The 23,445-nt window shown below is 40.1% G+C and overlaps 1 protein-coding gene across 1 annotated transcript in view; it reads left to right on the top strand.

Moving 5' to 3' along the window:
• DPP6 (dipeptidyl peptidase like 6) overlaps positions 1-23,445 on the top strand; it is a gene marked incomplete at both ends in the record, with an annotated part of 413,796 nt that overhangs the window by 323,059 nt on the left and 67,292 nt on the right. Inside the window, one exon of the mRNA XM_080340056.1 lies at positions 4,593-4,713. Within this exon, the coding sequence (XP_080196182.1) occupies positions 4,593-4,713 (121 nt within the window). The remainder of the gene's footprint in view (positions 1-4,592; positions 4,714-23,445) is intronic.

Here is a 23,445-nt window from a genome sequence, read left to right as displayed (position 1 = left end):
ACCCCCAAAAAATGCATAGAAGTTAAAAAAATGTAAGGAAGTATCTTGCACTGAAAAATGATTATTTTTTAAAAAAGTCCTTGATTAAACTGTGGAACTATTGTAGTGCGTTGACCTTGGCTTTCTACCAGATGCCCACCAAACTGCTCTAACAATCCCACTCCTCAGTGAGACTACAGAAGAAAATGCTGTGAGAAGCCTATGGGTTGAAATAAGGACAGGGAGATATTTAAAATCAACATATTGGGCAAAACAGACAGGGAATGGGGATTGCATTCAGTTCTCAGTGCTTTGTCTCCACTGCTCCTTACTCCTCACCCTCTTCCCTTGCTCCAGTGTGGGGTCCCACCCATGGGAGACAGTCCTTCATGAACTTCTCCAGCATGAGTCCTTCCCACAGGCTGCAGTTCTTCATTAACTGCTCCAGCATGGGTTCCTTCCATAGGTACAGTCCTTCAGGAACAGACTGCTCCACACTGGGTCTCCCACAGGGTCACAAGTATTCTCTGAGAGGAGTTGTAGTATTCATCTGCTCAAAATAGTTGGTCACTGTGACTTTTGCAGTGGTCTTAAAGAGATTATTTTCATTAGATTCCTGAAAAGGTCCATAAGTTAATCTATTCAAAAGTAACAGTATTTTAATTACTGCAGCATAATTACTTAATACCATTCTGGGTCAGTTTGGTAGAGAATATGACTTCAGAGGCCTTTAGGCAGTTGCAAAAACATTTAAAATGAATCCTCCTTAAACCAGTTGGTGTTGTTAAGGCTCATGTGTTTTAAGTGAGTTGAGTTTATTTTGTTGTTAGTGCAAACATTTATCTTACTGTATAAATTTATCTTATTGGATAAATACTTAATCTTTGACTTAAAGCTCTTCTTCTGTCTCAGGCTTGTTGTCCAACTATTTTTTCTCCAATATTAGTTGTGTCATACAGGATGTCAAATGTATTAAACTGATTGCTTCAAACCATGTCGCAAACAGGCAGAGATTTCTTCCCAGCTCACACAAGTTAGTGGTACGTTGATACCTGAGGCTAAAGGGGTTTTATCTTATGCTGAAAGTTTCAGGTGACATCCTGATCCACACAAAGCTAACAGCAAAATCCCCATTGATTTTTATTACCCTTGGAGTGAGTTATTTTAAAAAAAATGCAACACTTTGTCTTAGTTTCCCAAGACATTCCAGTTATCTTTGTTAAGAAGTGTTTCTTCTTTTGAACCCTATTATAACATCCAGTGGGAAGAGAGTGAAGTTCTTGTCTTCCGTTACATCAGTAGCAAGGAGTTCCACATGTTAATTCTGATTTCAGGGCGAAGGGGGAATTATTCACTTTTAAATAACTTTCCTCTAGGTTTCATTGGTTTCCCTGTTGTTTTGGAAAAACAAAAGGGTGAAAATGTCCTTTTCCTCTTTTCTGTTTCCTCTCCATTATCTTGGAGAGCTTATGTCTTCCTTGTTCATTATATATAGTTAGTAACTTCTGTTTCTTCAATTTATGTAGGAGTGGTTCCATTCTTCTTACTTCTTTCAGAATATCTTCTCTTTCCCCTGAGTTGAATATGTCATGATGAAAATGAGTGTGGTATTTAATGTGGGGATATCTTCCCAACATACCACAGGTTTATTTTCCATACCGTTAGTTACGCTCAGTGCTGGACTTTTATGTGTTGTCCATGATAAAAGGCATATCCATTGCAAGAATGTTATGGGTAACACCTTCCTCAAATATGCACACCAAAAGAGAAGACACCAGAAATTCTGAGTCTGTTCTTCATCTCTGGTACAGAGAGATACATAAAACTGCGCTTGACCCCTTCTGTTGTCATTTTATGTTAGTCTAGAACTACTATGTAAAGCAAGCATCAAATAATGTGAAAGTGTTGTCTGTGCATTTTTTAATTATTTCTTTACAAAAAAATATTATCCTCTTATTAGCTGAAAGGGTTCTGATCATTTAATAGAAAGCACTGCTTTGATGTCATAAAACCAAAAAAAAGTCAAAATATGTAGGTATTTCATAATATCATCTAATATCTTTCTAACCCAGAATGTGAACTAATCCAAAGACATTTCATTTTGATGAATAACACAAGTTCAAAAGCTTTTTCTTAATTTATAAGATACATTACACAGAAATCTTCCTTGTGGTGCTTCAGTTATCTTTTATTTTGATTATGGTTGACATTTTTAGGGTACAAAGCATTGTAAGGAGGATAATTTTAAATTCTCTATGAGGTGCTGCAGTTTGGCTCTGAATTATATGGGAGACAGTTTGAAGTCAGAACACTATATTAATTTCTCCATTGCAGCTACCAGATACCTCATACAACCTGATTAGTGCAGTAAAGCTTCGAAAGACAAAATAGTGATGACAGAAAGCATTGCAATGCTTTACAAAACAAAGAGCAGGGACAGGTTGTCAATCCACCTTCTTTACTTTTCTTGTAGATTCATTTAAAATTTAATACAGTACAAAATATTGCAAAAACCTTCATTTACTGTGAGAAGCTGGGCAAAAGATGGGTTGCATCGCTTGAATAACTCCACTCGACTGTGTGCCTGTCACAGAAGAGCTCTGACCCAATCATGCCCAACATGTTTAGCTCTTGGACATTGAACACAGAGATTTGGATTTGTGTATAAGGTCCAGAGTACCTTATACTGCTTAGTCTTCCTGATTTTTACGTACATTTAGTCTTCGGGAGCCCTCCCATATGCCGACTAGCTAACATGGAAAATTCTTTACTTGGCATCACTCATCTGTCTCCTCTGCTTACTAAAAATCAAAGTAGGAAAGAGAATGTAATATCTTCCACAACATATTTTTCACTTTCAAAAAACATTAATTGGATGCAGCCTGTCTTAGTTTAAAACCCCCTGCAGGCCAAAGGAATAAAAGCAAGCTACAGTTGCAGTCATACTCGTTACCTCTAGGCAAAGTTGCCATAACTGCTGCCAAAATCAAATTAGGATCTATACTTTCTTCTGGAATCTTCCAGAACATCTTTAGGTGAAACACGTACCATAATAGGAAGTGAAACAGAAGCTGAAAGCAAATATTTTTCCCAATTCTATATTTTCATGAGTGTAACATGAGAAAGTGCATTCTAGCATTGTGGTAAAGATACTTAATGTTTGTTTCAATATCTTCAGGTGCATAAAACCCCATCTGTTAAATGTCTGCTAAATTATATTAATGATTTGTCTTTCAGTCTAAATGACTTCTGACACCCCGTTTAGTACTTCTTTGAAGTCTGAATGGAGTTTAAAAATATATTCAAAACACGAGTCCTACTTTGAGCAGGATATAATTCACTTTGGGGCGAGGATGTGAGATGATCTGTGTCATCAGCAAAACGCAGAACAAAGCATTTAAGCAGATGATAAAGACTGATGTTGTGAACCAATATTTTTTTTAAGTGGCTGGCTAAAATTTTGCTTACTCGTTAGCAGTTAAACACCTAAATAAACCGCCGGATTCCCAAAAGCATTCTCGTAGAAGTAGATCTAATGACTCACATGAAATTAGCTTTAAAAAAATGCAGGAGGTTTATTTAGGAGTCTTATGTTAGACTCCTTTCCTGACAAACTCAGATTGAAAGGTTTATGATTGATAAGAATTTTGTATTTATAAATTCTTCTCCAGGATGGGATTGCTTTCCCATAGACAGCTGTGTGAGCAGGTGTTTGTAGAGGCTGAGGTACCCTATAGCAATCCTTGGTGTGGACCTGTCCCAAGGAGCTGTGAGGTCCCATGACGTTTTGATCAATCAGTCTTTCAGCAGCCTGAAGCCAAGATTTTTGTGACAGGAGGGGAAACACTTCCAAAGACAAGCTGAGGGTTATGGCAGGCTGCATCCATGCTGGCAGGGAGGTGAGACCCCATGGGTGCCTTTGTCCCATCCACCCTGGTTCCTGCAGGAAGGTGACTGGGTGACCAAGGCAGGGCAGGAGGTCTAGGACGCCCCATTGAGTCCTTGGAGCATGTGCGCCCCCTCCCCAGCCAAAACATCAACCTCCTTATGGAGGTTGAGCCTCATTTGTTGCCCAGCATGCTACAGTCACAGAGACCACCCCCTGTTCCATAGCTCATGTTGTCTTGTTGCATCTGCATTAAAAACTGAATTCAAATTCACTTAATAGGTTGCCAGTTGTGTTTTAAGGAAATGGGAGCAGGTGGAAACAAACAAGAAGACGTTTCCAGTAGCCAGTTCAGTCAGTACATGCATCACCATCAGCTCTGCAAGCTGCTACCGTGTCCTGGACTACTTTTTCAAAATCCTGAGTGCTGGTATTCTTCATTTCATGCCCTCTAACTGCGCTGTTCAATTTCTGAAATGAAGACAGGAGCAAGAAAAATAAAGCTTGTATCAAAGGACCAACTTTGGTTTGTTGTATAATAAATTATCACCTTTCTACTAGATGATGGCATTGGAAGCAAGCTGTGAAAATCCTTTTTTTGACAAAAGACACCATAAAAATGTGATATGTGATTTTGTACTGCCAATTATTGTAAAAGCAAAATGCAACATTTTATAATGGAGCCACTGCTTAATGCTGTTCTCTTTTTCTTTTCCCTTCAAATCAGATATTTATCTTTGAGAATAACATCTATTACTGTGCCCATGTGGGGAAACAAGCCATCCGAGTGGTCTCCACAGGAAAGGAAGGTGTTATTTTCAATGGGCTCAGCGACTGGCTGTATGAAGGTAGGACATGACATTTAGGGCAGCAGTTAGTCATGAGTTTAAGTTACACTCTAGATTTACAGAACTGGCTGGAATTAGATGTTCAGCATTGCATTTCTGAGGACTGGTGGACCACAGAGCTGAAAATCTGCTATTCTAACAGTTGTCTGAAGTGCTGGACTGGAAATAATGTGAAATGATGTAAGAATTCCGTTTTCAGCCTGTTTTTCTTTCCCTTAGTCCAAAGGTAATAAATCACCAAGCTTTAATGAACAGAACTGCTTCATTATTTAATGGCACCTGCAATCACTCATAGACATGCCAGTTTTCAAATCACAGAAGAGGACAGAAATGAGGAGGAAAAGGGGTTTTATTTTAAAGGAAGAAGCGAGGAAACAATTTTACTTGATTGGTTATTTTCCACATCACTAGGTGGGCCCTGGAAGCTGCCCAGATCTTGCTACCTAAAAAATTTCTAAAAGCAGACAGATCCTTGCAATAATTGGCTTATTTCTGTTGAAAATGGGCCTGATGGGGTAGAGGGTCATCACTGGAGCACTGCTTTACTTTGGTCCTTTCAGATGGCAGATTGCCGTTGAGGTGTCTGTGACCAAAATAATCTCATCTGCTCACTCGCTTAGGAAAGGATCCCAGCTATCCCCAGTTTTTTTCGGGGAATATTATAGTTTTTAAGCTAACACTTTATGAGAATTAAAATTAACACACACATATATATTTATATAACATGTACACAACATGCATCCCCCTCTCTGTGGCCAGCTAATGCTGCCTGTAGTTCCTTTTCACAAGGATCTTGGGTTTGGGACCTGGCAGTGTCTCTTTCCTGTGACCCAGTTTCCCTCTAAAGTCACACATTTTCCTGCAGGTCCCAGCACAGTCCCAAGCTTTCCTTACCTCAACAGAAATACGTGTCCAGATATATCTATTAACGGTGCTCTGTTGGATGGTCCCAGATTCCATGAGGTATAATGGAAGAAAATAGATTGCAAAATGCCATTCACCATTAATCGGTGTAAAAATATGAATCACTCCCTAAATTACTCTGTATCACAGCTAAAACGGTGCTGTTGGACTCAAAAATGAGGGAATTAAAATATATTATTTTGTTTGCCACTCCTAGAGAAGCTGGTCCCATAAACAAACTCTTAAACACATTAGTAGAAAAATACTATAGCAGTTTAAATTACTTTTTATATTTAAATGTGTGTTTACGCTGTACCACAGAATATTTGCAAGTGAATGTTTTCTTTGTGAAATACTTCGTAACCAGAGGAGTGGCTAAAAAATTACAAAATGCTAATTGTCTTTAATTTTTGTTTATTTATTAATTTGTTGCTGAAGTTGTGGGCAGGCGTGTTTGACTCTGTAGGTCAAATTAGCATATTAGTACCTGTATTTTGCTGATAAACATCATTTAGTACCTAAGGTCTTCTTGTAGAGTCTTACACACAGCATGATGCTGACAGGAGTTTGTCAAGCCAGTGAACTTCAAGCACCCTGGCAAACCTGTGGTGACACTTGTGTTTTGCTGACACATATTTTTATTCAATTATGGGATTGCTTAGGCAATTTCTTGGCTGACATTGACTTTCAGGTTTGTCCTTTATAATGAACTTCCTTGTTACCTTTATGTTAATGTACTGGGATAAGAAGTGAATCTATGATCAAATACAGTCTGGGTATATCAAGCCGCCTTCTGTAACCTCTCTGAGGAACACGCACGGAGTAGGACAACTGAACCTGCTATTCACTGAGAGAGCATTTTGCAGAAATCTGGATATACGCTCCTTTTGGAGATGTCACTTTGTGTCCAAGTACGGCTCATATTGAAATAAAAACTTATCTTACTTCACAAGCAAGGTGTAGAAGTACCCAAAGGAAAACCTGAGATAAAAAAGTTCCCAGATGATGGGATGCTGAATCCAAAATCAAATCCAGAGCTGGACTGTGGGAGCTGAGCTCCCTCTTGTGCACTGTATCACTTGTGCCATCTTCATGGAGGTAAAGCTTGGACTGGAATCAGGACTGGGGATTTGTGGCAGACCTATGAACAAACCATGAGGCCATGGAGTCAGATGGGTCTGCAACGTCCCCATGTCAGCTCTCTCAATGTGTGGATGGATGGAGGGGGATTGCAGAAGAAATGGAGTATTGCATGAAGCCAAATGCATGAGGACCACTTGGTAATGGATGACATCGCCCCGCTGGAGTCTGTGGGAATTCAGGTGGTGTTGTCATTGAGGCTGAAGTTTTACCCAAGCAGCAGCTGGCATGCTCTGCCAGCACACTTACTGGCGCCTTTATTTTTACAACTTCTTTTCTTGGGTACCACCTCTTCAGTGGGATAAATTGAAATGTTTAAAATCCAAACTTACCTGACTTAAATTGTTTTAAATTTGGGCAAAGGTCAAAATTTACCACCTCAGGGCTATTCTTTCTCTTCCCCCATTCCCACTGATGCCTGTAGACATGTCTTCCCCACCTCCCCAACCAAGCTGTTTGGGATGCTCAGACCCATGTTTGTTTGCGCTGTCACCGTCTCACTGAGCTACCAGAAGGGATGCTGAGCATATGCAGAAATCTCATTCCATCTGTGCAGCCATCATCAGCAGATAGACTTGCAAAGGAGCTGTGAGAAATGCTGAAACAGAATCACTGAGAGTTCAGTGCACTTCTTTTCCCTTGCCTGCTCTTTTTGTTGCTGAAGTTCACCACCTCTGGCAGCAGCAACCAGGTCACTGTCACAGCTCATGACCTGCTTCTCATTTCGCTAAATACAGCATGCAAAAAAACCCAACAGCTTCATGTTTTCTATTTGAAGAAGAAGCCAGTTTTTAAGGTCTTTTATCACAATCAGCAAGAGCACATCAACAAAAATGCCCCCCAACAGCACGCTGTGCAGACTGCAGTACCAGCAGTGCCAATGTTTGGGGTAACTCCTGACTCTTCATATGAATGGTAGACCCAGAGGGAACACTTTTCTTCATAATGTGATTGCTTTTGTCACGACAGAATTGATGCACTATGCTATTAATCACAGGTTTTTACCCAGTGCAGAAGCAGAGCAGATCTCGAGTAGATTTGACAGGCTTTTTGCCCTGGAAAAATGCAGAAGTTCATTTCAATTCAAGTTAAGCTCTGCTTTTGTAAATCTGCCAAAGGGGAAAAAATTTCTTTGAGGTATTTATGCTGATCTGTAGACTTTTGATAATATAGTAAAAAACATTTCAAATCAATCAGAGCTTAATCTACTTAGTGCATTTAGCTGGAAGGTTATAGATTGATACATAGATTACTGTATCATGAAAGCATAGATTAAACGTGGGGTTTATTACTAAAATAAGCATTGACAATGTTTTCATAGTCTGCCTTAACATTTTCAGAGCTGTGCCTGATAGATGCTTTTACTAAAATGGAGTGATATTCTATAAAAGAGAGTTTTAAAGTTCTGCAGCTGAAACCAGCTAACCATGTAAATGCATAGCACCAGCAAAGTGTTTTATGTTTCAGTTTGCTGTTTGTACATTGTTCGTTTGAGAATATGCTTTAGTTTAGCAACGAGGCTTAAAGATAGTTTTAAACCAAGTCGTGGTTTAGCACAAAGTACTTCCAAAGCTACAGGGTAAGGGTATTTATATGTTCTTTATATAGATATATACTTTAATAAAAGTAATGTGCATTTTAATAAGTAAAGTGCAGGTAAAATTAATTTCATTTAAACACTTTATTAGAGCATTCTTCAATGGAAATTAATTCTGTCGTGATGTAATTAAAGTACCTTTGTTTGCTACTGGGCATTTGGAGAGACTGTTCAGATGTGAGAAGGAGTGGCAGCAAGATGCTCTGCGGTCGCCTGTGTGACCATGCTAAGTGACAAAGAGGAGGTTGTGGTGTTCCTCTGTTGTGGTTTGAAAGCTCATTGAGTTTTGGATTGTGTGATGCTAAATCCTGGGCAATGGGACAGGAGGACCTTCCTGTGTGCTGGCAGACTGATGACAGTCTGGGGACACCCAAGCAGGGTAATCCATGGTCTCTTTATGTGGCTCTCCTGAACAGGACACAGACCTTTTCAGAGCTGCACTGCTACAAAGTCCTGGTGTGACCTCCTTTGAGGAATTCTGTATTCACAGATAGGGTTGGGCAATTTCTGGAGTTGTGCTCTGCTGCTAAATGCACAGTTGGAAGTCAAGGGGGAACAGGATGTGACACGGTGGTGTGTGCTCCTGTCACCAGTGGGAGGAGAAGGAAGGATTTTCACCTATAGATGTGCCTATTGCATCTATGGAGTCTGAAACTGAGGGTTTTTCCTTATGTTTTGCTGCATGTGTCCTCAGATGTAAGAGTAGTCCCTTAGAAGCTATTTTACAACTCGGTCTGCAGGACACATTTTTGGTTTTTAGGGACTTGGCTTGCAAAAGGAAGGATTGCATGTGAGTTATTCCCTCATCTCATGTCACTGTCAGAATGATCAGAAGTGTTTGCCATGTTAGTCTCTAAAGATCTTCTCAAAGTCAGCATCCCCATTCCAGACTTAGTCCTGACAACCGTGCCTGTGACGTCTCATCTGGATGTCTCCTCATCCTCACGTCAGAGAGAACCACATCTGGCTGCCAAGCACCAGTCCCACCTCACAAGGCACGCCTTTAGAACTCTTATACAATATGAGCTAAATGTACCCATCATTTAAAATTGATACTCTGCTTTGTTGAATTTAATGCACAGTGGTGTTGTTGTGCTTTATTTTTGGCTAGGGAGCAAGAGGAGAAGTGAAAAAAGACTCTTCTTCAGTGATGATTCGTATGCCTTATTAATCTTCATTCTGCCTGCATCTTATCACCAACAGATTCTCTTATGTGACTTTGCAGTGACACCTGGTGGGAGAGGCCAGGATGTCATTGTCATTAAGACAATGAAACTGCAGTATTTTTTGCTGCAAGATCTAGTAAAGTCTCCAAATTTCCCCTCACATACATTTCCCTGAAACTCCCTTTGTGCTTATGGGAACTACATATCCAAAGCTGCTGGCTGATTCATGCTAATAGTGGTTCTGTTCCTTTTCTAGATTTCATAAAGAGAGGAAAGAACACAGTAATAAAGAAAAGTCTTTTCCATAATTTAATCAACATCTCGCAAAAATCAGAGGGTATATTTAGAACATGTGTGACTGGTCTCAGAAGTGCAGTGCCTGGTAGCAGCTGCCAGATCGAATAGCAGTTATTTTGAGCAGTATCTTTTATGCTTATAGTGTTTCAAGCAACTAAAGTAGATACATTTCCTAAGTTTAGAAGTATTAATCCTGGGATTCTGTAAATGGTCCTAATATTGGAAAAATGCTAGGTAAGTCTGCTGAAACAGTGCCTTGCCCAATTTGTCTGTCTGCTCAGTTTTTCATTGTATAATATGAGAACACTGAATTTCTGCTTGGAAACAGGAACTTTGATGGTTAAATTATACCTGAACTTGAAAAGGGACATTCATAGTGAGGCTGAAAGCAAGTAACTCCTAAAATTCCTGTTCAGTGCTACCAGAGAAGGAGATCAGAGATCCTAATATTTCACAGTGCGGGGCTAACCTTTCCCAGTAATTAGTAGCTCTGAGACCTGGTGGGGGAGGATGACATGAAGAATTAGACTGAGTCATCGCTGAATTTTTTAAGATACTCTGGATAAATAAATCTCTTGCCAAAAGAATTCTAAAGCCAGTGCTCCAGATAGTAATAGGGCCCAGCCTTAATGGGACTACAAATGATTTTGACAAAATATGTGAAGAATCACTGGGACAGTGAATACAGACTTTAATTTGTTTTTAAGAATTTCACATTTTCAATCACAAAGAAAATATTTCATGAACATGAATACATTTGCAGTTCTGTACACCTGGTATGGGGTAAGGGAGGGTAGGGAAATACTTGGAACCTGAAAATGGCTTCAGATAGTGCCACAAATGCACCCCAAGTCTAAAAGTCACTAGTTTGTCTTCAAGTACGTGTTGATGTTATTCAGAGCTTCTGAGGAAGCTGCGTAAAATTTGTTCCCTCACTTCTATGCTCGTTCAGGTGAGATAGAAAAGCCAGTGTGCTGCTTCAGTGACATTGTCACCGCATGAAAATATCAAGCTTTCCTCTGTTTTGCATATTGGACATGATTCAGTGTTGTGTATTCAGAACGTGCAGCTGTTGTGTTGCACTTGGGGCCGTATAATTCCTAGTTAGCCATTATTTAGCTGCCTGTCTAAAAAGTAGGTGACTATCTTTTGTGGACCTTCTTTTGCATGGTCATTTATACCAAATGTACATAAAGTCTGGCCATTTCCGTTGCAGTCAAAATAAGAATAAAGAGCAGCTCTTGGCCTCAGCTATGTGTTTAAAGTGGATATTTCCACTGTAGTTAATTCTGTTGCGAGGAAGGTGAACTGGATGCAATATTATTTTGCCTTATTCATGTTAAAACACAGGAAAAGAGAGCCTTAAATTTTGCCAGATCATCTCATGAAAGGTTTGGTAGAAGTTCACTCACCTTCTCACTTTGATGGAGGTTCCACTGTCATAGGGAAGCTCATATTATAGATTGTGTCACCAGGTACAGGCTTCTGGCCCTTCTCAGCTGGCTAAGGTCAGGGAAAATTGACCCATTTTTAATGCACATTGCGAATTCCTGCCTAGAAATCAGCAAGCTCCTGAAAACTTTAAAATGTGCTGCTATCTGGACTGGCTTCAAAATCCAGCACTGCACCACGATAAACCTTGCCAGCTCTAGCCCAGTCTTTAACCTTCCCTTTCTGCAGAAGGTTGTTTGGAAGGAGGCTGCCAGCCAAAGCCAACACCTGTCATCCTCTAATTTTTGGATCACCATCATTCAGGCTTCAGGATGGCTTTTGGAAGGAAAACAGAATGTTATTTACTGCGGTCAGTGATCTCCTTGGGGCAGTGGAAGGAAGCCAAATGTCCATTTGAATGTTGCTGGTCAGCCAGTGCTCCAAGTCAAGAGGTTTTCAGCAAGAAAAAAATTCCGTGGAAGGGGTTGTCAGGCACTGGAACAGGCTGCCCAAGGAAGTGGTGGAGTCACCATCCCTGGAGGGGTTTAAAAGTTATTTAGATGAGATTCTTAGGCATATGGTTTAGTGCTAGAGTTAGGTTAATGGTTGGACTTGATGATCTTGAGGGTCTCTTCCAACTAAAATGAGTCTATGATTCTATGAGTTGTTTGTATTTGCCCTGCAGCTTGTTGTCTTTTTTTCACAGAGGCCCTATATTTGAAAGTGCATTTCTCGAGGAAGAGCTCTGAGCCTTGATGCTTCTCTTGGCATCATGCTTGGAGGCATTCTTGTTAGCTCAGGTCAGGCTGACAATGGAAAAGAAAATTCTCCTTTCTGGAATTAGGTACTGCGTTTCAGAAATGATGCCAGTGTGGTCACCGAGGGAAAACTTTAAATAAGTCCAAACTGGTTTTATAACATTTTAGGTAGTTTCTTATAGTTCCACACAGTGTCTTGCAATTCATTCTTTGCTGGATGAAGTTGTTTCTTTGTTGGATTAAATCATCCAGTCATTGTTGCATGATTTCTATATGCTTGCAGTAACAGTTGAAATAAAAATGTCACTCTCTGCTGTTGCCAATGTTTTAATCTTTTAAGTTAAGGCAACACTCATCTGCATTGCAACAAATTGCAAGTGGCTTGTTGAGGTCTGCTTGGCTATGTGATTAAAGAGATTATTGAAACTTATATGAAGCTTTTCCTGAAAATAGATTTGCAGACTATACAGCAAACACAAAAGCACAAATTGTGTTCGGTTACTGCAGTTTAAATCCAGACTAAGTCTTTTGATCTCTGGAGATTTAGTTGGGGTGTGCAACTTCCCATAAAATTTTACCAGTTGCTGTGGTAGAATCTCTTTTCCACTGTTATTTCACCGCCACTACTTTGTCAGGGACACAGTTACCTCTTCAATTACCTTATGTGATAAAAGAGCTACCCAGTTTGCAACCAAATTAAACCCAATTACTTAGCTCCTGTTCTGTTTAAGCAAGAGTATGCGGATAAAAATGAAAAATTTACAAATAAAATACATAGAACAGTATCAGAGTATGAAAGTAGCACCTGGTAGGTATCTGAAAATAGATATTATATCACTGAGTCAAATATTTCCAAAAAATGGCATATTAGAAGTTGTATAACAGAGCTATTATGGTTTTCTGCTTGTACATGAGTTCTATTTCTCTGCACCAAATTCATTACAGTAGCCTTGGGTGAAATACACCAATGGAGATCTGTGTCCTCATTTTCTGATTATGCTGGTATTTTTACTAACTAATTATTGTACTAGCACTTTAAATATTGCAGGATAGATTTTGACCTGTGCAGTGCTGAGTCTGGAATAACTCCATGGAAATTAATACTTGCTCTGGATCTGCACCAGGGTGCTGAATGCGAGAGTCTTGCTGTAATATTCATGCTTTATGTCCATTATCAGGGTTGCAAAGGAAATATCTCAAACTGACATTATTCCCAGGGGAAAAGAAAAAAAAAAAGAAAAAGAAAAACAAAAAGAATGTGAATGTTAGAAAGTATTTGCAAATTCACTCATTTTTGAGAGCTGTGTTTTTCCTCAGTAAAATCATATATGTTGTTTAATATGATAAAACACAGAGACTACATCTAGGTGATCAGGTTCACTGCAGATAAAACAAAAATGCATCATTTCTGTGTCAGTAGAATTGAGCTTGGAGGCTGTGGCACACATAACAGTCTTCCAGGATGTAGAATGTTGGAAAAGATTAAAAGAATTGGGTTTATTTGTACTAAAACTATGTACATTAATATTGGGGGAAAATATATCTGCTAGGGCATGTTGCCCAGGGTTACTATAGGCATCTTTGTCCTGAAGGATTTTTAAGAGTGAATTAGACAGATTTTTGTCATAGTTCTTGAGATAAACATCAATCCTATTTCAGTGCAAGGGGGGATTAGAAGATTTCTTTAGGCTTCTTCTAGACCTTCAATTATATGGTTTTATGTATAGTTTTGATGTCTTTTTCTGATTTCTTTGCACTTAGACCTGTTGGCTCTGAGATTACGAAGTCACTGTAAGAGCTTTTGGAATATTCCTTCAAAAGTTACAGAGTACCTGGTTTTATATACAGTAGGGTAAATACATATAAGCTGCGTGTACAGGATAGGTGTAGGGAATGGAACTCTCTATTGTAATAAATTTACATTTGCCTCATTTATTCCTCTGAGGGAAATTGGTGGTTTTCGTCTTCTGAAGATGTCCACGAACTTTTTGTGCAAAAACATGTTCCTCAAACAAAACAAAAAACCCAACAAACTTAATACTTTTTTAAGTGCTACAATTAAGAATTGATTAAAAGGTCAGAAAGAACAACCAAATTGAAAGATAGCCATAGAAATTTTATGTTAGTGCAGAATTCCATCAGTTTGAACTGAAAAGTAACTTTTTTTGATGCACCACTTCTTCCTTGGTGCAGATTTTCTCATGGAAATTCAGGAGCCAGTGCAAAAACTGCAGACTGTTTAAATGGCTATTCTCTTTGTCTCACTGCTCTTTTGCTTGAATAAAGAGTATCTGCTCTAAGATATATATATTAAAAAAAAGCAAAAATAAAACATAGTCTGAATTAGAATGAATGAAAGCCACATAAAAGGGATGAAAATTCTGCTGAGATATGTAATTCTCACTAGAGAGTTGGCCTTGTCCATTGTTGTATAATAGCAGGAAAATCAAACGAATATCAGAAACAATGTCAGCTCATAATTTGTGTATGTCAGCTGTCCTAATGAAATGAAAAAAAAAAAAAGACAATGAACCAAACTGTATGTGGAAAACAACCTTCAATATTCCTGTCTGTGCTGCATGTGCTTGAAGTTGCATGAGGAATGATAACCAGCATGCTCAGACCCCAGCACTGGGAAAACAAGACTCATTTGCACCAGGATTTTGAGCTACCAGTTCTCCACTGGACCTCAGGTCTTTAGTATATGAGGGGTATGGGAGTTACAATACAAGGTGTTTCTTTCAAACTGTGGAAAACCAGCCCAGTGGTGATTGCAATGTTGACACCAATGAGGACATGGAGGACGGTGGCATGACCATGGGCCAGCACTGTGCCCTTGTGGCCGGGAGGGCTGGTGGCATCCTGGGGTGCATTAGAAGAGGGGTGGTCAATGGGTCAAGAGAGGTTCTCCTTTCCCTCTACTCTGCCCTGCTGAGACCGCACCTGAAATATTGTGTCCAGTTCTGGGCCCCACAGTTCAAGAAGGACAGGGAACTGCTGGAGAGAGTCCAGCACAGGGCAACAAAGATGATTAAGGGAGTGGAGCATCTCCCTTGTGAGGAAAGGCTGAGGGAGTTGTGTCTCTTTAGTTTGGAGAAGAGAAGACTGAGGGGACTGAGGAGAAGAGGAGACTCGTTAATGTTTATAAATTTATAAAGGGTGTGTGTCAGGAGGACGAAGTCAGGCTCCATTCTCGGTGACAACCAATGGTAGGACAAGGGCTAATGGGTTCAAGCTGGAACACAAGAGGTTCCACTTAAATTTGAGAAGAAACTTCTTCTCAGTGAGGATGGCAGAGCACTGGAACAGGCTGCTCCGTGTGGATTGTGGAGTCTCCTACTCCGGAGACATTCAAAACCCGCCTGGACACCTTCCTGTGTAACCTCATCTAGGTGACCTGCTCCAGCAGGGGGATTGGACTGGATGATCTTTTGAGGTCCCTTCCAATCCCTGACATTCTGTGAGGTGACTCTACCTGGATTTTGCTCTGGATCAGAACTGAAGAACTAGGGTAGATCTTTAAAAATCAGGTTGACATACCATCAGTTTCTGAAAGATAAAGCATCCAGGGATTTTATCACCCTCAACACTCAATTAGTTTATGTTGCTATAAGTTACTACCATATGGTGTAGCTTCTGCACCAGCTGTTTTCCAGTCTTCAATGGGTACAGGTCTACAGGGTAAACTATGCCACAGACTTAACAGTAATAAAAAAAAAATGGAGAAAAATAGCATATTTTAAAGATGATCTTAAAGCTTTCACATGGGTAAGTCGTAAAATACAAGTGGCCAGGGATGTGCTGGCTGTTGTGTGTCAGGCTGGGGATACCAGGTGCCTGCAAACACCCTGTGTCTGCAGTGGGGCAGGCTGCAGAGGTTCCAGCTGCTCCTGGTCTGTGGTGGTGCAAAGCAGCCAGCGTGAGGCAACAGGAACTGAATCCAGATGGATGACACAAACCTTTTTAATCATGTCCTGGTATCCTGGGATGTGGGTTGAGGACTGCAGGGACTGAGCAATGCTGTAACCAGTAGGAGATGTGCCAGGGGAGAGTTAAATTGGATATTAGGAAAAATTTATTCCCAGAAAGGGTTGTCAGGCATTGAAACAGGCTGCCCAGGACAGTGGTGGAGTCGCCACCCCGGGAGGTGTTTAAAAAACATCTAGATGAGGTTCTTAGGAACATTTTTTAGTTACAGTGTTAGGTTAATGGTTGGACTTGATCTTGAGGGTCTCTTCCAACCTAAATGATTCTATGATTCTATGTTTTCCTTCAAATCCATGGCAAGCCAAGGCAGGCACTGCTCCAGCCTGCACCCCGTTTCTGCCTCCTGCAGCTCTTGCACACATCCACTGTGATTTTCTGGCATCTGGAGGTGGGGTGACACGTCACAAGCCAGGTTTCATCACCCACCATGGCAAAGCCAGACCACAGCTACTAGACTGAGGAATAAAGCAGTATTTTTACATCTGCTCACATTTGCAGCCTCCTGCAAGAAAAGCACCAACCACTTATGTTTTTCCCAGCCCCTTTGCCTGCTTTTGACTCTTTCAATTGAAAAATGAGTTTCCTACTTTGAGAATATTTCCATGGCACAGCCAGGCTGTGTAGAGCTGGTTTTGATGCCATTCTTCACAGTACTTTCCTTCTAAAGGTCTCATGGCCATTTCCACGTTCACTTGTGTTGTCTTGCTGCGGAATGATCAAACTTGCAGTCAGCTTGTGCTACCAGCTCAGCAAGCTGTTGTTCGAATATCTGAAAATTATGATTAGACTACCTTTTTTTCTTTGCTTTTCTGTATAATGACTAAAAACTTGTGTCCTAATCCCCAACCATAAAGAATTTTAAGATCATGAAAGTTCTTTCATGTCACTCTGCACTGGAGAATTTTAGTCTTACTGTTTTGAGTCACATCAAAGAGCACAGCAGCACAAAATGCTGCTAAGAGCTAAATACTGCATTTATAATTATTTAAAATGTTTCTTATTGACAAATACTTTCATTGTGGACTTTGAAGGAATCTCTTTTCACTTTTAAAGGATTTTTGAGATCTGGTAATAGTTAAGGTCCAGAGTGAAAAGTATCAACACTTATTTAAAAATGCAGAAAAAATAAAGGTTTACATTGTACTTCAGATCTAGACTATCTCTTCAAAACGACTTTAAAATGAAGTAGTAACAGATAGATTTAATTTTTAAAATTTTCTGAGTAGCACAGTCACTTAAAATGAAGACTACAAGTTTAATCCTTTTCTTACATGTCTGTATTTTCTTTCCAGGTTGAAGCTTTTACTGTTTTATTTCTATGTACATATTCCTAATTTTTCTTTTTTATGTGTTTCATGTATTATTTTTATGCTATTTTTTAATTATTTAAGACTTTTAATTCTGAGGAGGCAACAAAGGCAAAAGCAATATAGACTAAAGGAAAGAGATACTACCTTGGAGGGTAAGAGTTAATACAGAAGGGATATGAATGCATATTGGTAGAAAAGAATAATTTCAGAGTGGTCCTCAAAACTTCATTAGAGATCAGAGAAACATACAATATTGCATTAGCTGGAAGAAAAATTCTGCTATAACAGGGTTTAATGTCCTTGGAAATGTTGCAGAGTTTATTTGAAAAATAAACCAAACAATACTCTATTAAATTTTTGGAGGAAATGGAAAGCAGAAGCGCAGAGGACTGTAATTGCCACCTACAAATATAATCATTAGAGTGAGTAACAAGTAATGAAGGAGGAAATCAGAGTCAACCCACCTCCTGAGCAGGAAGGTGGACGTTACGTTGCCACCATGTGGTGAGACTGTGGAAAGGTGGGAGCAGTTGGCTTTGCCGCCAGGATTCAATAGGAGTGCTGCAAACAGTCAGGAAAACGCAGGATTTGCTGGAAAAACATAGTGTGCAGATAGCACGGTGATTAGAAAGAAGCAATGCGAGATGAAATCCCATTTTGCTTTTGATTAGTGTGTATGGTCGGTTGTTTGGTGGTGTGTTTGTGGGGTTTTTTTGACTTGAATTTTAATTCAAAACTCTGCTACGTGAAATATTCAGTGGAAAAAGTGAACAGAGTGCATAAAATAATTTTTTTAAAGTTCTGTTTTTAAAATGAGGTCATTTATAAGCTTCTTTGAGTACAAAAGTCCATCATTCTGTTGCATGTCTTCTTGAAATTGTCTCCAAAGTCTCTGCATTAATTTTGATTTTTCTCAAATTCTTCTGATGATCTTGGGATATTTCCCAGTTATATCGCACTTGGAAATACGAGCCTTAGTGTTGCAATAAAAACTTTTTAGAGCATGCTATATAGAAACATAATTATTTTTCAAGCAGGCGATCTTCCAGTTCTGCCTACAGCAGGATTTGGGATTCACGAAATTGTGTCAGCTTGTTCTTTCCTCCCCAACTTTAGACCATAATTCTTCGTGACGTGACAACTGGTTGCTGTAGAAATTATTAGGATTCGAGAGCATGATTTCACAGCCTGAGTCGGATGAGCTTTTCACAATCCCCTTTTTGATCAGATTAACACTGGCCCCTGAGCTGACCCGCAGCCAAGGAGAGCCGGGTGAGCTGTTCCTCGCAGACTAGAGATTTCTGTTGGCCTCACATACATTCCCTTTAGAGAAGTCTGTCTTGCTCCTGCAAGGTCCTTTTCTTCACTGTAGCATGGACCTTTCTCTCATCTCTTATGTGTATAACATCACCTGCACAGGGTTGCTCAGGTGTCAGTGTAACAAAATGCTTGAAGTTCATGCTAAATACAGCAGTTACCTTTGTTAGAGCAGCTCTCCTCCTTACCACCCACAGGCTTCTAGCTAAAATACAAGAATGAGGTTAAATGAGCATCGCAGATGACGCTCAGCTGTATCTCTTGGTACATGTCTAATTATGACCTTCACTGAGGCAATTATTCTGTCTTGATCTTAATGCCTTTTGCAACCATCAATTAATAAAACTTCACATAGTATCCTGATAGAACAGGAATTACTACCATCTTTTTAGAAACTGGCAAACTGAGGCACAATTATTGACCTGATTTTAGATGACATGAGAGAAATTAGGACACAAAACTGAGATGAGAGTCTCACTGGGGCCCCTAGACACCAAATAAAATGCAGAGCATCACACAAACCCCCAGATCTGGCTGTTCTCAGCATGTTGCTGGGAGCTCCCCCAGCACAGACCACTGGCAGGTCCCCTTCAGGTTTGGTCACAGGGTGTGGGGGATGCACAACTGGAGAGATGTGTCTGTGTGAGTCCATGTGTAGGAGAGCTGGGCTGGCCCCAAGTGATGTCAACAGAAGCAGGAGCCTTTCCAACCCATGGGCACCCTACGAACAGAAGTCAAATGTCTGCTGTTCAAGCTGCCCCAGCTCTGCCAGGCTCTTACTTCTGTTCTGCATCATGGAGGGGCTGATGGACTCTTATCTGATTTGCAAATCCCAGAAAATAGGAGCAAATCACTCCAAGTCCTTCCCTTTTTACACATATGACTCACAAGCATTTGCCTCCTACATTAGCTTTCCTTTTCCTTAAAGTTGAGTCATTGTCTTGTATTTGATTTCACAACAATAGCAGAAAAAAAAAATAAAACAGCTTTGGTTGCTACTGTGTAAGACTAGATCAAAACCAATTATTTAAAGGAGGCTTTCAAGATAGCTAGATTAAAGATTTGAGAAACTGGTAAGAAATAGAACTGAAGAAAAACAGCTCCTAAAAGCATAACATTATGTTTTCATGCTATTGTGCTTTTGAAATTGCAGGCAACAGTCTGAAAACAGGCATAGAAATAAATCTTACTTGATGGGAATTATCTGAAGATTGTTGTATTTATTGCATTTGTTTTGATTTTCCAGTCTCTGTCTCAGACGGTAGGCACAGAAATGACTTAAAAGATTCAATATCTTATTTTAAAAATTAAACTCTACTTGATTATTGAACTGACCCATCCTAACCCAGAGATTGTTACGTATTATTCTGGAGTAACACCAGCAGGCTAAAAATTGTGAGAATAGGACAGGAGGTACGAGCTCTGTCCCCAATAGCTTAACGATTTTGGCTGTGATAACTGAGGCTGTGCTGCCCCTCGGAGGCACGGCACAAAATTGCAGTACATTAGGAGGAAAAAGATTAATTACGGTGTTTTAAAATCACCTTGTTTTTTTTCTCTCCACCCTCTCTACCCTTCTTCCCCACAATGTCCTGTGTATTGCCCAAAGGTCTGTATGTGTGGACACACTTGATAAGAGTCTAAAAGCCCCATGATTTAGCACTTCTTGTCTAGGTTGTATTGTGCATGATGCTACCCTGGATAAATGATTTTCCAGCCAAATGTAGATATTTTAGGATCATCTCCTGCTAAATAAGCACTCTTCTCTATTATGTGGCATCTGGTAAGACTTGTGGAGGTCTCATCAGCTACTGAAGTTGTAAAACCTGGTAGAATGGGAGGGTCAGTAGAAGGTTCAGGGAGTTGATGTGGTTATTGTCCAGCAATATGGAGCAGGGTGTAGACTTGGAAATTTCCCTGGAAATTTCCCTTTTTAGCCAGGTTTGTCACTGGAGCTGCTGCTCTGGCTCATAGTCACCACTGATAAACGCTGGACCCAGAGCAGTGGTGGGAGAAGTTGGCATTCTTCTGCTTGCATGGCTTGAGTGACAACACAAGTCTGTGTAAGGGACATCTCTTGTTAAGAGCCTACCCCTGAATTTCAGGCATCTGAACAGGAGAAATTGTAACTTTAACAGGGTTGTTCTGGCTCAGTTAGCAGAGAGCATGTGGTGCCAGATGAGAGGTGGGAGTTGTAAGACAGAAATGCAGAGGTAACAACAATTTTCTAGTAGTGTGAGCTATCATTCAGAAGTGTTGTAGTCCGTGATCTACTCATTACTGAGGCTGAAGTTTGCCTTGAATGAGGAGATCACCTAACACAGCACTGCTGAATGGCACCTCAGCATGAGGAGAAGTTGCAGGAAGACTGGAGAGATTCAAAACCTGCCTGGACACATTCCTGTGCAATCTGCTCTGGTGAATGTGCTCTAGCAGGTGAGTTGGACTAGATGATCTCCACAGGTCCCTTCCAACTCCAGCCATTCTGTGATTCTATGATGATGGGTGTAGCCATGTTGCTCAAAGCCCAAGCACTGTCCCTCACTAAGCACATTAGGATTGAACCAACCAACCTTTCTGTTCCCCTTCCAGAACTGATGTTCTCCTGCATCAATTATTTCCTTGGACTGTGTAGAAATTACAAACACAAGTCCACCAAGTGCTTGGTAGTAGATAGCAGATCACAAAGTATTTGACTTTGGTTCCAGAAAAATAATATTCCTGTGACAACCAGAGACTGTCCTTCACCAGTGCTTTCCCATGTTTGACCTGTTTGTCTCTTAAGAGAAAATGCATTTGAAAGGACAGCTGAGATATGGTTTAGAGGAGAAATTAGCCCTTTGCCTTCAATACAGCAGCTAAAATGTACCTGAAGATCAAGAGTCTCTTCTTCTGCCTGACTTTACTTCATTTTAAACTTGTAGTTTAGATTAGTGGAAACAGTGTGCACTTTAGTGACCACTTGAAAAAGGAAAGAAAGCATAAATAGTTGCTTGGCTGCCCAGTTTTCCTGAGTAGATGTCTATTTTTGGTTTCAAGTGGAAAATAATGGATGGTGTGGTGCATTTACAGGTGTGAAAGGAGTGAATTTGGCTCATGTGAACACATAAGTCCTTAGTGGACAGGCATAACACTGTTATGTTTCTTTACATTGTATTGAAAAACAAGAACTGGATCCTTAGTTAGTAGTATCACTAGATACATTATTTATACCTGTTATGGATTTGGACTTAAAACTACACTAAGCCAGCTCTCTCAGTACACAAGACACAAGAAGATAAATTACAGCCAATTAGTTAACCAGGTTATTGTGGTATGTACAGCAGTATATCATGGTCCCTTTTTCAGTCCATGAAAGTAGATCTGCAAACCAGAATCCAGACATCCTGTTAGCACTCCTTAAAGAAATGCTCTTCCTAATGAAAAATAACAAAAGGCTATGTAATCACAATGTAACCACGCTTTGAGTACTTTCGCATACTGGTGGAATCCTGCTAAGCCTGATGAGGATGAAACCTCACATCTAATGTGCCAGCAACATAACTGGGATTTTTAGCCACAGAGTGGAGCACACAGTCTTCAGAGATTGGAGGGAATGACAGAGAAATATCACTCTGAAGAAGCCTGAAGAGTAAATCACAGCCTCCCTCTCTGATGGACATTCCACACATGCATGTGTGGCCCTGTAGGAGCAGGGCAGAAGACCCACCTCAGGGACTAACGCAGCCCTGTGTCATTGCTGGAAAGGGATGTTTGGCCAGCACAGAGCTGCTGGGTTTTCCAGGGGCAAAGTTACCCTGAAAAGATGAAAAGTATCCTAGGAAGCCTTGGAAAGAAAGAACAATATATGTTAAAATTGGCACCTCTGAGCGTAACCCACATCCAAATACTCCATGAATAACATGACTTAGAAAATTACTTTTTTTAGTGATAAATAATAAGGTGCAAGTAGTACAATTCAGTAGTTCTGGTCCTACTTAGCAAGGATGACAGTATTTTCTTTGCAATTTGATAATGTTTGCCATCTGAACATCTTGACGTGTTTTAAAACATATGTTTCACAGTCTCGTGGTGGGAAAGTATCTACCACCTTGCTATGTCCTATGGCCTGGTTGTACCTAGTATTAAAAAAAAACCCACCCCAAAAAAATGACCCAGCCCTCAGACTGCTGCAGGGAGTATTGAGATATTGGTCAGCCCTGATTGCAACACAGCAGCGCTGCTAACGTCGTGGATGTCATGGTAAAAATATAGCGGTGGAAAACAAAGCTTCCATAATGAGTCTTTTTTTATGTGGGAATTTTCCTTGATACTAAATAGGAGGTGTTCAAGGGTGGAGAAGGCTATGAGGGCCTTGAAAATGAAGATTAGTCTATGTTAGAAATGGTGAGCTGTTCGGTAGATAAAAATGGAGCCATCTTCATCCTGCCAATAAATGGAGGACATAAAGTGAAAAAAGGCAGGGGCTATTTTTTCCAAAGCCACCCTTAATCAGCAAAAACCAGCAGACAAAATTATCTTTAGTAGATGGGGATTTGTGGGGTATGGGTTACATTTATTATCTGGTAGCTTATAAGCTTTATTATAATTTCCGATATTTGCCTGCTACATCTTATGGAACAATACGAGCTGGATCTAGTGCATGTCATTTATAACTCTGTGCATGTCATTTATATGGTAATGTGGGAGTTTCCCCTCATCCCCAGTGATTTCTGCAAAATTCTACATGCTGGTTCTCATTCTATTTAGCTTACTCCAGCATAAATTAAAATGCACATTCATGATCTTTGAACAAAGCGGGCAAGGATAATTAGTAATTTGATACT

The sequence above is a fragment of the Nesoenas mayeri genome (assembly GCF_963082525.1).
Source record: "Nesoenas mayeri genome assembly, chromosome: 2".
NCBI lineage: Eukaryota > Metazoa > Chordata > Aves > Columbiformes > Columbidae > Nesoenas > Nesoenas mayeri.
The sequence above is the reverse complement of the archived record's forward strand: the minus strand, read 5'-3'. Positions and strand labels throughout refer to the sequence as shown.